At 36.5% G+C, this 15,348-nt stretch overlaps 1 protein-coding gene across 2 annotated transcripts in view; it reads left to right on the top strand.

Annotated features, from left to right (window-relative positions):
• The window catches only part of jak1 (Janus kinase 1), a 32,351-nt gene that overhangs the window by 3,615 nt on the left and 13,388 nt on the right, over window positions 1-15,348 (top strand). For both annotated transcript variants that reach the window (XM_079883654.1, XM_079883655.1), the window contains exons 2-10: window positions 4,316-4,518; window positions 6,875-6,998; window positions 8,435-8,588; window positions 8,878-9,041; window positions 9,370-9,718; window positions 9,884-10,060; window positions 10,525-10,682; window positions 11,159-11,273; window positions 12,934-13,132. In XM_079883654.1, the coding sequence (XP_079739780.1) occupies window positions 4,323-4,518; window positions 6,875-6,998; window positions 8,435-8,588; window positions 8,878-9,041; window positions 9,370-9,718; window positions 9,884-10,060; window positions 10,525-10,682; window positions 11,159-11,273; window positions 12,934-13,132 (1,636 nt within the window). In that variant the 5' untranslated portion in view covers window positions 4,316-4,322. The remainder of the gene's footprint in view (window positions 1-4,315; window positions 4,519-6,874; window positions 6,999-8,434; window positions 8,589-8,877; window positions 9,042-9,369; window positions 9,719-9,883; window positions 10,061-10,524; window positions 10,683-11,158; window positions 11,274-12,933; window positions 13,133-15,348) is intronic.

Genomic DNA, 15,348 nt, shown 5'->3' with positions numbered 1-15,348 from the left:
CTCTGTTTCTGCTCAAAAGGTTAATTATAGAGAAAAATAGCCTTAAAACAGTGTACGTTTGGTTTAATAATTGGTAGAATATTACAGATTATTACAGGATCAGGTAGACATAACATAATTAAATGTTCAAATATATTTAATCCATATTATAAGGATACAGTAATCTTTGTACACTGTAAAAAAATTCTAACCCTCCCAAATCAAAAATTTCAAGTGACCGATAACATCTACATTTTTCAATTGGCCCAAGTGAAATTCTGTAAATTCTAAAATTAAATTTACAGAATTTCACTTGGGCCAATTGAAAAATTTAGATGTTATCGGTCACTTGACATTTTTGATTTGGGAGGGTTAGAAATTTTTTACAGTGTATTTACATACTATTGATATAGAAGAATATCCATGACAAAGGAAACTGTCCATGAAAACTAAAACCTCTATTTTAGGTTCATTTGAAAAAGGTTTTCACTGTGGTCTTAAGAGCCTGCAACAGGATAAAACAGTTACAGCAGGTTCCTGCACCTACACGCGTTTGACGTACTCGAGCGGTCTACCAGCTGAACAGTCACAGGGTCTAAAGCGTGGAGGAACAGTGTTAACCATGACTTTATCAGCGAGCAGCACGTAAACACCTCAGGAAGTGAAGCCGTGTCAAGTAAACAAAAGAATGGCATTGTGAATCATACCGAAGTAGATAGAGAATCATTTTAACAGCTTATCAAACTTAAACTTCATCCCTTCTAAAAGTTCCCCAGATGACTTAGGACTGTGTCTTGGATATGAGAAAGTAAAAGGACATGATTCACAGGAATCTGAAAAGGAGAACTTCTAAGGAAAGGAACTAAATGGAAAGCTTGTCACTAAACATTGAATTGCTTGCAATGTTTGGCCATTTTACAGACTGGTTGGGGGGTGTCTGTCAGTAATGGTCTGTTATGCAAGTCGAGATATCAGCAGAAAAACAAGCTTCTGCATAAGGACTTAACTGTAGAGACAAGAGCATCAATCACCGATACTGACTGATGGTTGTTATTGAATTGCAAAACCTTGGGAAACAGCCGTTGGAATATTTCTGACGAGTCGGGTACAAATAAATGCCTGAAGGACATGCTTGACCCTTATAAAAAAAAATCAGGTCAAACTAAATATTAAGCTTTTTTATCTCCTATTCATCTTAAATGTAAGTTTGCGATTTTTACAACCCTATTACCAAAATTTGGGATATATTGAAATAGTTTTAAACTCTGATTTGTAAGTTTTTTTGATTGTCTAATAAACATTAAATAAACAAAATTAAGTACAGACGTTTAACACTCACTCAGTAGGGGCCTCCTGATTTGGGATCAAATTGTTGTTAAATTTATATTTCCCATATATTAAAATTTCCCTTTGTATATGTGCATATATATATATGTTTATATGTATGTATATATATATATATATATATATATATATATATATGTATGTTTGTGTAGCCTATATATATATATATATATATATATATATGTATGTATATCTACCCTGAGAGGCAAGTCCGATCGCTTTCACCTGGTGCTCCTCCTCTACTGCCTCACGGACTCTTTGCACCACAAGGCCTCTTCTGGCTCTGGCATCAGCCTTGCTCCATTTGATGGTCTTGCTTGCGTGTCTTACTTTCCCGTCTTCAGACGAGAGGATTGTACTGACTGCCCTTGCCTTGATGGCTTTAAACTCCTCGACCACCGATGAAACTGGCAAGGGAAGCTTGGAGGTCTTGCTGTACAGGTTGATTGCGCTGAATGATGGGGGACTCCCAGCCATTTCCGCAAGAACTTGCTGCACAGTCTTTCCATTCCTTCCACCTGGGACATGGGAAAGTTGTAAAGTAGGAAGGGCCATTGCAGCCTGGGTATGATGCCATACTGGAAGCACCAGACTTTAAACCTCCCGAGCAGTTGGCTGTGCTCGATTGCCCTGAGCCAGGTGTTCAACTGGGTCTTGGTATTAGTGAGATTACCGCTGTCCTTTAGGGAGCTGTCATACTGCTTTCCAAGGCATTGGATCATTTGATCTTGGATTGTTGGGATCTCAGAGCCTTGGATGTTAAAGATGTTTCCTGTTAGCTTCCCCTTCAAGATAGTGAGGCTCCTTGACTTTTTCGGTGTTATTTGGTGTAAATATGTTATTTATTCTTCTAATGTGTAATATGTAATGGGACACAACAAATCGTACCCTATCATTCAAAAGTACCTTCTGCCCAAGCTGTGAGGTGATGAATGTGGAGTGGATTTGTGATCTCATTATACTAATATTTCATAAAGCCAAACCAGTAGTCTCAGTTTGTTCAGCTTCTTGAATTCGCTAAAGCCACTTTAAAGACAAATGTGGTCATTAACTGGTTGCAATTAGATTTCTTCTTCAGCACAGTTTGCTTTTGCATTCATTCATCTCAGGAAAGTCCTTTCACATGCCTGCAGGGATCTTGACATCTAAACACGTCTTGACCTGCAGGGTCTGAAGGGAGATCCACTGAGTCGAAACCATCTGATTCAGATGCGAGAAACGTTCATCTTACCCTCCCTCATTTTCGTCGTAGGATGACTGGTTGAATTAAATTGCTTCATGTGAGGGCGCCTGTAGTGAGGACATCAAGTATGTTGTACTTCTATATGGTTAAAGTAATAGTCTCCAGCTAGACTCAGGACTTGGCTTTGTCATGGTGGACAGTATATTCAAAGAACATTCAAAATTGTTATAATGGCACATTTTATATTATAATTAGAAAATGCAAATTGCGACATTACCGTATAATAGACTTTATTCATGCTGGGATCAGAAAAAAAAGGCATTAATGGAAAAAAAGTATATCTAATGTGCAATGAAAAGTCATATGTTGTTTTCCCTTTCCCTATTTTTGTGTCCTTTTTGTTATACTTACCTGTTGATATACTGCTGCTGTTACTTACCTGTGTGTCCATCGTCATCCATTGTTGTTTGCTGCCATTGTCTTCATCTGCTGTCAGCTGTTAATCCACTTCACTGCCTTTTCGTAAAGTCCCAGGATTTAGGTTCAACACCCTCCAGTCCAGCTTGTCCATTAAAATATTAACGATGCTGCCTTTCGAAAATATCATGACTGGCTGACTGAGAGGCAGCTGCTTTCAAATATTCACATGCATATTCCTGCTCATACGGGTCAAATGGGCATCTTGGCTAAAATGCTTGTCTTAGTGAGCTGTTAATGTGTAAACAGTCAGTTTAAGTGAAGGTGGACATAACATTGTATTTGTGGCAATTTCAAAACTGTGCATTTGTCCTTGCCGTGCAAATGCAAAATAGACCTTACTCTGTTTATAATGTCATTAATATTAATCAAATTCTCATAATGACAAGAAAAAAAGGAACATTTTCTTTTTTTTTTTGTTTTATGTGCACTTTTATTCAGCAGGGACTCATTAAATAAATGCACTTTGTACCAATTTAAGGCATCCTGATCCTTGTTTCTAAATGTTACAAAAAATCCTGAAAAAATTCATAATTTCCACCAAAATATTAAGCATTTTTAATTGCGCTAAGTGTAATAAATATTTCTTAAGCACAAAATCAGCATATTAGAATAATTTCTGAAGGATCATGTGGCAGTAAACATTGTAATATCTGATGAAAATTTAGTTTTGCCATCAGAAGAATAAATTACATTTTAAAATAAATAGAAATAGAAAATAGTTATTTTAAATATAACTATAGTTTAAAGTAACTATATTTCATAATATACTGTTTTTACTGTATTTTTTATCAAAGCATAAAGCATAAGATGCTTCTTTCAAAATCAGTCAAATCTATTTATTATTGTATTGTTCATTTAGGCATGACTGTGTTAAAATGTAATAATTTTTAAATCGTATTGGCTACTATTTCATAAGAGTTAAAGGGATAGTTCACCCAAAAATGAAAATTCTGTCATTTACTCACCCTCAAGTTGTTCCAAACCTGTATGAGTTTCTTTGTTCTGCTGAACACAAAAGAAGATATTTGGAAGAATGTTTGTAACCAAACAGATCTCGGTCCCCATTGACTTCCATAGTAGGAAAAAATATATAGGCTACTATGGTAGTCAATGGGGACCGAGATCTGTTTGGTTACAAACATTCTTCCAAATATCTTCCTTTGTTCAGCAGAACAAAGAAACTCATACAGGTTTGGAACAACTTGAGGGTGAGTAAACGATGATAGAATTTTCATTTTTGGGTGAACTATCCCTTTAAATGATTTCTCATCATAGCAGGGGCCAACAGTTCATCAATAAATCTTTCTGTTACCTCCGTTTATCCTGCAGTGTCTGGATGCTTAAACCAACAGTCATGGAGCTGGGCAAGCTATGTGGGAAGATGAAAAAACAGAGGAAGGCAGAGATGACCGTTCCGACTGTCAGGAAAGGACTGGAGATCCACTTCTACCTGCCTGAAACACACCAGCTCGAGTACTTCAAAGACTGCCACACTGCGGAGGACCTGTGCGTGGAGGCTGCCAAGAAATGCCGTAAGTGTTTGGATGGCCGCCTATTTAGAGCACCCTCTTATGCATCTCTCAGGACATAGTGTGATCATGATGGTCTGTTTTCTTAGCAGTGATGTATCATTTCATCATAACTTTTCGTACGGCAATAGTTTTCAAAGCAAAGTTACAATTATTAAAACAGAGAGAAATCTGTGATTTCATGTACACTTTTTGTAGTGTACTCTTTTTGTTCCTTTTCTATCAGTATCATGTGTGTTATATAGTGGCTCTCAACTGGTTTGGGCCTGTGACCAAGATTTTCCTATGGTCATTAAGCCGCAACCTAATTTTTTTTTAGGAATTTGAGCTAACTCCTCAAAAAATATTTTATATATGTGTATATAAACAATTAGACAATACAAATTATAATACATTTGCTTTTGAAAAACCAACCAAATTTATTTCACAAAAACAGTAGACACTCACAAGTACCGTCTAACTTTAGTTAACATACAAATAAGTTGACTAATATGACTAATTCTGATGAATAAACAGTCTAAGTAAGGCTATGAGGAAGTAATAGCAGTCACAAACTAGTTTGTATTAAAACAACAAAGTTAATAAGTTGGTACGAGCCACCACAGTCATTTAAAAATATACAAAATCACACTAGTATGTGAAAATAAAGTGGCATTTTGGGATACGGGAAACAACAGACACCATGGTAAATATACAATACTAACATGAATTGTAAATTAAACGAATGGAAACTGCTCCTGATGAATAGAATGAAAATCATGCACAGTACCTGCATGCGAATCCTTCCCGGCTAACACACGAAGTACAAGTTATGTAGTTTATTGGTACTTTTTGGTAATTTCATGACTAATTGACAGCATAACTATGATGTTGCATGCTCGTTGTTTCTTTTGCGCTTTGTTTATAATGAAGTGATACTGTACAGCGCACCCTGCCGCATTTGCGCGTGCAGTTGAAGAGCGTGTGCTACAAGCACAGTATAATGGCTAAAAGGACAGCGAAGTTTGCTTTTTTGTGGTGAGAGACTTTTTATTGTAACGAAAATAACGTTAGAATAATGACACTGACATATAGCCTGACGACATCTCATCTGACTGGAGACACTGAAACAGAAGGACAGAATCAGGACATCGCGTTTTTCTCCGGCGCGGTGTCTGACAATTTCACTCACATCTTTCAAAATAAAAGTCTCGCATCAGAAAAACTCAATTACGCTTGTTGCTGTTTCTTTGAATGCACACTCCGTGACCCACTCAAAACAGTCTTGCGACCCACCAGTTGAGAAACACTGTGCTATAGAAAGGGAAATGGCCTACCGAAAAAAAAGTTTTTACAGATCAAAGTCATTAGGCGTATAAAAAGGGACATTCTTCATGCATTCGGTTTCATATTTTGATTGTGCGATTGAGGAATGGGTTTTTTGTACCATCAGCATTTCACAGAATACAAAAGAGGAACTTAAAGGGTTTTTACTGTTGGTGTCATCATGTGACATGGGTGATGAGACATTGACCTTAGGATGAGAAGCACTGCGACTGACTCTCCCTGTCCATCCCTTTCCATCTCCTAATAGAACAGCATATCTCTCTATTTGGCTCTTGATCAGTATTAAGCCACAAAATGGCTGCTGGGTTTAAATGTCACGTCCAGAATTTCCTCAAAGTTGTGGCCAAAGACAAAAGCTGGCTTGGACAGTGAGATAGGAAAGGGAAGTTTATATTAGACAAGAAGGCAGCTGCTGGAGAGGAACTACGATAGTGTTTGTTTCTGTTTATTTTCACACCCAGTAGCTAGCCACTGGTTTTACTTCAAAGGTTAGGAATTCTGTCCTACCCCTTTTTTTAAATACGGTTTTTACTACCGTAGTTCAGCTGATTGTGGGTTGTGGGTTCGACTCCCAAGGAATAAATGATACGTTGAATTAACTACGTTGCTTTGTATAAAAGTGTCTGCCAAATTAATAAATGTAAAAAAATTAAATAAAAAAAAGAGTTAAGGAACCTATTTCAAAGCAAAATTAGAGTAATCATTTTCTTGTTCTTCTTAAACTGATTTTATTTTAGCCTTGTCAAGGCAACATTTCTCATTTTCATTTAGTTTAACTTGATGTACTAATTAACCAAAACTGAAATAATATTGAAATAAATGAAAAAAATATGAAATATTTTGAAATAAGTGACAAAATATTTAACTTTAATGAGAAGAAAAAAAAAAAAGCTACTATTTCCTTTTATATATTATCTCAGGTGGTTATTCGCTGGTGACATCTAACAAACTGTGTATTTTTTGCATTGTGCTATCTAGTGAGAAAAGAGAACCATTTGAATCAGGCTCTAATTTTGAAAATGTTTTCCTCCAGACATCTCACCTTTGTGCCACAACCTGTTTGCACTGTATGAAGAGAGCCAGGTTCTCTGGTATGCTCCCAATCATGTGTTCAAGATCACAGAGGAGACCAGCATCAAACTTCACTACCGTATGAGGTGAGAGACCACAAATAAATGCTTTACACAAAAATTGATGACTGCTGTTCAAAAACCCCATTAGAAATTCCAGAAAGAACCCATGGCTCAAATTCAAGTTTTAGGACTACAGACTGGACCGCTATTACATTTATACTGTAGGTTCAATAATAAGGTAGAATTTCTGTTTTATTGTGATTTTGAAGAGGGAAAAAATCCTGGACATATCTTGATTGGTTTAGTGAAATGTATCATTTGATGAGTGTTTCTTTTAATATCAGTTGTTTATTTTCATTCAAATGCTAGAAATGCATATGGTCTCTTTACAGAGCCCTGTGGCACACCTGTGTCACATCTGTTACAATCCCTATTTAGGACAAAAGAAAAACTTGGTTTTCCAAGCTTGGGTTTCCACTATAATAAAAAAAAACAAAGTAACAAATCGTCTGACAGTGGAAGACATTTTTTTGTTCAATAAAATGTGAATCTTTGCGAAGCAGAACATAGGATCCCCTGAACTTCCCCCTTTCACCAGTGAAACTAAGATAAGAGCCAATTACTGTATTCAAAGCGAGCAGAATCGCTGTATTGAAAGTACAGAATCGCTGTCTCCCCGCGTGAAGCTTACCTGTTGTGCGCACAAACAGGTTATGGTCAACCTTTGCGCACCCTCTCTTCCTCTGTGGCATAGAGCACTTTTTTCTCACTCATGCTGTTTCCTGTTTACAATGAGCTCTCGCTCGCGTGGCAATGGGGTTGTGTAGTTTTTCTTTTTTCTGTTGATTGTTGACACATGATTTGGTATTGCGTGTAGCATATGTTAGTGTATTTGCATAATGTAAACCTTGTCACAATGTTTGTTTGGCATGTTTTTATATGTTATCAGCTCCTGTCATCATGTTTTTATTGTTGCATTAATAATCACACACACACTTGAACATATTTGTATACTTGTTTTACTTCATTTTTCTTTTGACAAATATACAAGGGTTTTTCTTTAACTACTATATAGCCTACTATATTGCCCAATAATGCAAAACATATTTTAACTTTGTTTTATAAATTTGTCATTTTATTCACGTAACGCATCTCATATTTAATTTTGCAAATTGCATGATCGTCATTACTGCTGTTGCCTCCTTGGTAAACTAGTGCACTAACTTTTGTTAAAACTTTGGTTGTATTTTGGTAAAATGAAAGTATTTTCACACAATATATATTACGATGATTAATATAAAATGTTATCATGAAAGGCATTTTACCAATAGCAATAAGTAAATGAATACATATTGAAAATGTTCCAATGTGACCTTCATATAACAGGAAGAAAAAGTTTAAATGTGTTTGTTAGTTTTTATACAAATCAACCCCTTGGGCATGAAAGAAACACTTCTTAGTTTCTTAGTTCAAGAAACACTTGTCAATTCTATGATAACTCATTTTACTTGTTTACACAGGTTTTATTTCACAAACTGGCATGGCACCAACGAGACGGAGTCTCCTGTTTGGAGACACTCACTCAGTAAACAGAAAGGCGTTTCGAACTCTCAGAAGGGGCCTGAGGGGACACCTCTACTGGATGCTGCATCTCTTGACTACCTATTTGCACAGGTGAGTTCAGGAAACACCTGAGATACCGCTTGCATGGTTGTCTATGTCACAATGTCAACTTTGAGGTAAACATAATTAATATTGCCCGTTTTGTGCTACAGGGGCATTGTGGCTTGATGACTATTTAAATTCTTTTCTCTTTGAATTGATATATATTTAAATGTCTTTTTTTGGATTCAAATATCTCTGGGGCAATGTGAACACTAGTGTCCATTAGCTTGCGTGTGTGATCATATTAATATTTTGTGCTTGGCATACACTGTGCTCTTACTGTTTTGGTGTGTTTTAGGGCCAGTATGACTTCCTGAGGGGACTGGCTCCTGTGCGCTCTCCCCAGACTGAGGCGGAGCTTCATGAGATAGAGAACGAGTGTTTGGGAATGGCAGTTTTGGCTATTACCCATCATGCAAAGGGCAATGATCTGCCCTTATCAGGAGCCGGAGCTGAGACCAGGTGACCCACACAATCTATCTGCTTTATACATCACATCTGCAAAATGATCTACAGCGATAATATAAGAATAGCACTCCCAAATATTAGTCTTTTATTACACAGCTCTCTGGAATACTTGATTCTGATTGGTCTTACTTGATGTGCGGTCACATTAGCGAAATTTTGCAAATAAATTGCATGCAAAAACAGGTCCATTGTCCAAAGCATGTATGAAGCCTATTGGAATGATTGGATCTTGTTTACAAAATTTCATTGAGCAACGATAAATGTGACCACATCTTTAAAGCAGGTGGTTTTATTCAGGTTTTATCTTTCTCTCTATCTGTAGCTACAAGCGCTTCATTCCGGACAGTCTTAACCGCACCATTAAGCAGCGGAACTTTCTCACACGCATACGCATCAACAATGTCTTCAAGAATTTTCTCAATGAGTTCAATAGCAAGACCATCCAGGACAGCAACATAACCCTCTATGACCTGAAGGTCAAGTATCTGTCCACTCTGGAAACGCTGACCCAGGGCTTGGGTCGAGAGACTGTTGAGCCCAAGAGCTTGAAAGTATCAGGCGAGAGTGAGGGTTCTCCGGCCCACACACTTCCCTTAGGTGATGACGGACTGGGCTATGAGGTGCAAGTGTCCGGAACCACTGGGATCTCCTGGAGGAGAAAGTTTGTACCGGTAAGTTTATGGCTTCAGATTATATGAGCTTACAGATTTGTAAAAGCTTACAAGTTAATCAGCAATTCTGGATAAACTTGGTATTGGATTTTATGTCATAAATTGTTTCATGAGTTGTTACCAATGTGGTTTTTTTTTGTGTGTGTCTTTATTCCATTTTAATAGAATCTTCTGATAGTGAAAGACAAACCCAAGTCTAAAAAGAACAAGGCTGACAACAAGCAGAAGACTGAAAAAAAGAAAGAAACCGGATGGACAATTTTCTCAGACTTTTATGAAATCACCCACATTGTCATTAAGGAGTCATGTGTAACCATTTACAGACAAGACAATAAAACCATGGTAATTTTGTCATTTCAATGAGATTTTAATGAGACAAACATCTGCAACGCTATGTCCTAACCAGGTGCAATTCAATTCCAGCACAAACAGTTTATATATTCATGTTGAATATCATACTGTCAAAGCCAATCCGAACATATTTGATATTTAATGTAATTTTATGTGGATTCTGATTTTGGACCAGTTAGATTTAACAATGCGCAGTGCTTCCCAGCATTGCAATGTTTAGTAGAATTTTATCATCAAAATATCTTGTCACTTGTTGTGGTTGTGTTAAGTTAGGACGTGAACTCTGCACCTGGTCAGGAAATGGTAATACTTCCATACATCTCTTGAAAAGCTGATGATTCATACTCGTGTTATTGATAAATCAACAGGACTGACTTCAGAATTCATGTGAAAAAAAGTAACTGATACATTATAGCTCTTATCCAGAAAATGTATTTCTCTTCTCTCCTCTGTAGGAGTTGGATCTGTTTTATCGTGATGCAGCCCTGTCCTTTGCAGCAATGGTGGACGGTTACTTCAGATTGACTGTAGATGCCCATCATTACCTGTGCACTGAAGTCGCACCCTCATCAGTTGTCCAGAATTTAGAAAATGGCTGTCATGGGCCTATCTGGTATGATATCAACATTGTTAATGCCATTGAAATTTCATAATTCTTCTCCCCATTATATCACAAAAAACTAAGTATAAAAAAAAACTCAAGCTTACTTAAGACAAGTAAAAGAGTGCTAAAATAAGATCAAAGAAAAAAACATAGGAAACCCTAACCCTACCCAAACATAGGAAAACAAACTACAATAGAACAAAGACACAAATAAAATAGACCTACCTGAAAAACTTCAAGCATTAGAAATAAGAAATACTACATAACTTGTATAAAGTAATCAAATGTGTTAAACAGTGCATAGTCTTCACTGTGTAAATAAATTTTTTTTATATGTTGAGCATAAAAGACTTCTTTGAAACATTAAAATACCCAAACTTTTGAACTTTATTATAAATGCTACTTTAATTAGTATTAGTTTGTGTTATTACAGCTGTCTTCAAGAGACATTTTAAGACTTAGTTTTGTCTGTTTTCTTTGTACAGCACGGAGTATGCAATTCATAAACTCCGTCAGGAGGGAAATGAAGAAGGAACCTACATCCTGCGCTGGAGCTGCACAGATTATAACTACATCATCATGACTGTTGTCTGCATTGAGGTACAAACACATGCATGCACACACCAAACAGTTTGATTTAGTTTGATTTATACAGCTGAAAACCATTTTTGTAAGCTAGGAACTGAAAACCTTTGTCTTGTCCGTTTAGCCTGTACAGGACAAGTGGTCTGGTTCTTGTTGTACACTTTCCCAGAGCATGACAAATAGTTTGTGTTCATATGATATATTGCATTGATTCTCTTTCAAGTATTGCATAACCCAGTTTTGGCAGAAAGTCAGTGTGAAAATGCTTTTCCAAAGTTTAGGATCTTGCTTTAGTTTTTGTATCTTTGAGAAAAAATTTGGACCAGATTAGACCAGGATAATGCATGCATTTTCAGATCATTTTCTTTGGCAGTTATTTTTCAACGAGAGATCTGCATTACACTATATAAGCAGCTGGATCAGAGACTGATCCACTGTTTCCTTGCATTGCTTTTCTGTGATGACTCCCTTGTTCAGCATGCTATACAAATAGAATTTATTTGAATGTACCTGAATTTATCAACACAAGGTGTGTGAGCTTGCTGAATAAGGCTGAATGTCCTAACAAATAATTGAAGTGCACACATAGTGTCGTGCTTGGTTTCCTGTAAATTTTAAAGTACCCCTGTAGTCAATAATTTTATCCCTTAAATCTCATCTTTAATCACCAAAATCACATATTTAATTACTTCATGCTTTAAAATAGCTTAAATGTATCCACTTAATCACGAGGTCAGAATACCTGATCCACTTGCTCAACTTTTTTGTAGTAAACGCTGCACAATGGCAAGTGGAAATACTGGTTTAATTCAGCCATATATGTTTGAACCAGAAACAAATTCAGAAGAAGTAAAAGAGTGAATTAAACAGGGTCTTCTACAAGTCGACGTATCTGAATAGTAGTGCGATTTATGTATTGCTCTTTACAACGTCGGGCACATAACGGTAATTAATATGATTAGCCTTTTGCTTGACTATGTTATCAAACAGTTAGTAATGTGTTGGTAATGTTACACAAACCATGTTCCCATTCGCCATCTCAGTCTGCCTTCTAAAAATCAATATCCTTAGAAACGGTTGTAACTAACGTCAGTGGAGAAATGCATATAGTTCATCATAACATCGTCATATAAATCATATTCACCCGCTATATTTCCAATATCAACAGAAAAACACACTGGGATAACCTGATTTTTCTTGAGACTCCCCTGCTTTAGAGCATAGTTAATGATATGCTACCGCCCGCCCGCATGTTGATGTGATTGGTTACAAGGCAGTTTGTGATGTCAGAAACAGATAATTTCAAACCGCGTCTTTTTTTCACTGCAGTTTTAAGGAGAAAATTCTCAGCAATGGTGTTGACTTATGAACATGCACATGGTTTGTCTTAAAGCACATTAAAAACACCACATAGACATATAAACAACAATAAAAACTTTAAATGTTATCAGCATTATGTACTATATAACTAGTCACATTTAGAAACCCAACACCTCCCCACCAACCAAGAAAGAATGTATCTTATCTTACATGGGATCAGTTAATGGCCACATAACATTTGTTTAACAAATCCTGTTCCCTTCACCATTCTTCTCATGCACGATTTCTCGTCTTTATTTCCTTTGTGCTTAATCATGTTTCTGTCTGTCATGTATTTCTCCTCTCTCTCTTTTAGATGGACCTGTGTGAGTCCAGGCCGATTCCCCAGTATAAGAACTTCCAAATTGAAACAAGCCCTCAGGGCTACAGACTGTTTGGGACCGAGACGTTCCGGCCCGCTCTAAAGGAGCTTCTAGAGCACTTGCAGGGCCAAAACCTGCGCACAGAGAACCTGCGCTTCCAGCTGCGCCGCTGCTGCCCACCACAACCCAGAGGTACCAACACACGCTCGGCTCAATCAGTCACATGAAAGAAGACCTTCTATGCATTATCATTGAGCGACACAGCTAATCCATCCGTATATTCCTGTATCCCAATCATGCATCCATCCATTCTAATCAAACGTTCAGATCTATCTATCCCAATTAAACACTTTTCAAGCAATGATTTGACTGTCCGTCCATCCATCCATCAATCCAAATTAAAGACTTCGTCCGTCTGTCCATCCATCAGTCTGTCCATTTTATGTTTTTAGTTTTTAGAGGCAAAATTATGTAAAGACTCCTGATTTCATATTTTCTGTAGCCGTATGTTCTGTAGGTGAAACTAAACTGGAAATATGTCCTGTGTTTTACTTTGATTTAATGGAGATTTAATACACTGCCTATTTGGATAGGATGGTATTTCCATTAGAAACCCCTGAAAATCTCTCTGTGAATGGTCCTGTCTTAAACTTAAACTGAAACTGAAATCAGAACTCATTGCTTTGTCCAGTTTACTGAAAGCTGCTAGCTGAATTTTCAGGATTTTCCAGTGTTCAATCTGCACTGCTTCCTGCTGAATGCATCTAAGTGTTTTCTTTCTTGGGGATTTATTGAATCCTAGAGTAGTTATTAGGATGTGAAAATTTGGGTTTGGGGTGTGAAGTACACTATTGAAATCTGCTGTTGAAATGTTTACTAGCCTTTTTTCGTCACCCATAATTGTTACCTGTTGCATCTGTTGAAATACCAGTAAAACCCACCAACCTCAATTTTGTATTAACATGTTAATTTTCAGGATGACAAATCTGACTAGTTTTCAATAAATATACAAGTGAAAATTTAGACAAATAAAATGTAAAGCTTAAAAGAGTATATAAGTGCTAATGATGTAAATGGACTAGAAAGAATGATACAATCAGTTGTATCACAGCTCTGAGTCCGTCAACTAGATGATAATAAGCTTTAATGACTTAGTTTTGGCCTAGAGCGGGAAATTACATGCCACAATGAAGTAATTGATTTGACATTCTTTTGAGTTAACTGGTAATTACAGGTATGAGCTGCACAGTTTCAGTAAATGTAAAGCTAAAACACCCAGGTTTCAAAACTTAATTACTTGAATCTTTAAATTTGTGCAAAAATTATTAAACTTAAAATTGAATCTGTTCTTCATACAAAACACGTGTATGGCTTCAGAAGACTAACTGTAGTGTGTCAGTATGATATACAAATCTTATGGTCTACTTTTATGGTGCTTTTTTTCGAGTTTGATCATTCTTCAGAATATTTCTTTTGGTGTTTCACAGAAGGCAGGATGTTTTGAAACAACATGAGTATGAGTAATGAGAAATGATTATCTCTTTAATTATAGAACCATCTCTTATTGTGTCTGCTTTCATTAGCATATTATATTTTCTGTTTGCTAGAATGTACATTATATAATAGGAAATAAATTAATGGAATTTTTTTAGGTAGCGAGTAATGATGTGCTAACTTAGCATATACGATGTAGGGGAAAACACAAATAAACAAATAAACAAATAAGTTAGGTGTTAATTTCCATAACATGAGTACATGATTACTTATGACTCTTCAGTTTCTATGAATTTAGACCTAAGTGAGAGATTGTGAGAGGATTTGTAAGTCAGTTCACAGATAAAATTAACAGTCCTGTGAGTTGATGTGCAACATTGTATAAACCCCTCTCCGTCACATCTGCTCAAGCGCAATAAAAGTTTCACTATTTGAATGCATTTTCAATTGCATTCCACTGCTGCAAGTTCCATCTGCGACACTTTCCAAACTGCATACTTTATGAAATGACTTTCTCATCTTGTGAGATGTGCTTTTTTTTTCCCCCTTCTTTTTTTTTGGTGCATCTTTTTATTGTCTAAATCTCAGAAGCATGTACATCTGTTCAATAATCTTCAAGTGTTTTTTGACTGGTTTTGGCTGAAAGAGGAATTGTTTTTTTCTAGTGCTTTAAGTGTCACAATACTCTTTAGAGAAGTCAAAAATCAGAATGCGCACACAAGCAGTCATATCCTTGCTTGACCTCTGGCAACTGTGCAACTGGCAGATAATAGTTGTGCAGTCTCGTATATCAAGCAACTCATCCAGGATCAAAGGCTGTGTTCACAAAACATTTTATCTTGCAACTAATAGTTCTCCTAAATAGCAGCTCTTAGATAAGAGTTTCCTCTTAAAACCTATTCACAAAGCTGCTG

Source organism: Squalius cephalus (genome assembly GCF_949319135.1).
Source record: "Squalius cephalus genome assembly, chromosome: 10".
NCBI classification, from domain to species: Eukaryota; Metazoa; Chordata; class Actinopteri; order Cypriniformes; family Leuciscidae; genus Squalius; species Squalius cephalus.
The sequence above is the reverse complement of the archived record's forward strand: the minus strand, read 5'-3'. Positions and strand labels throughout refer to the sequence as shown.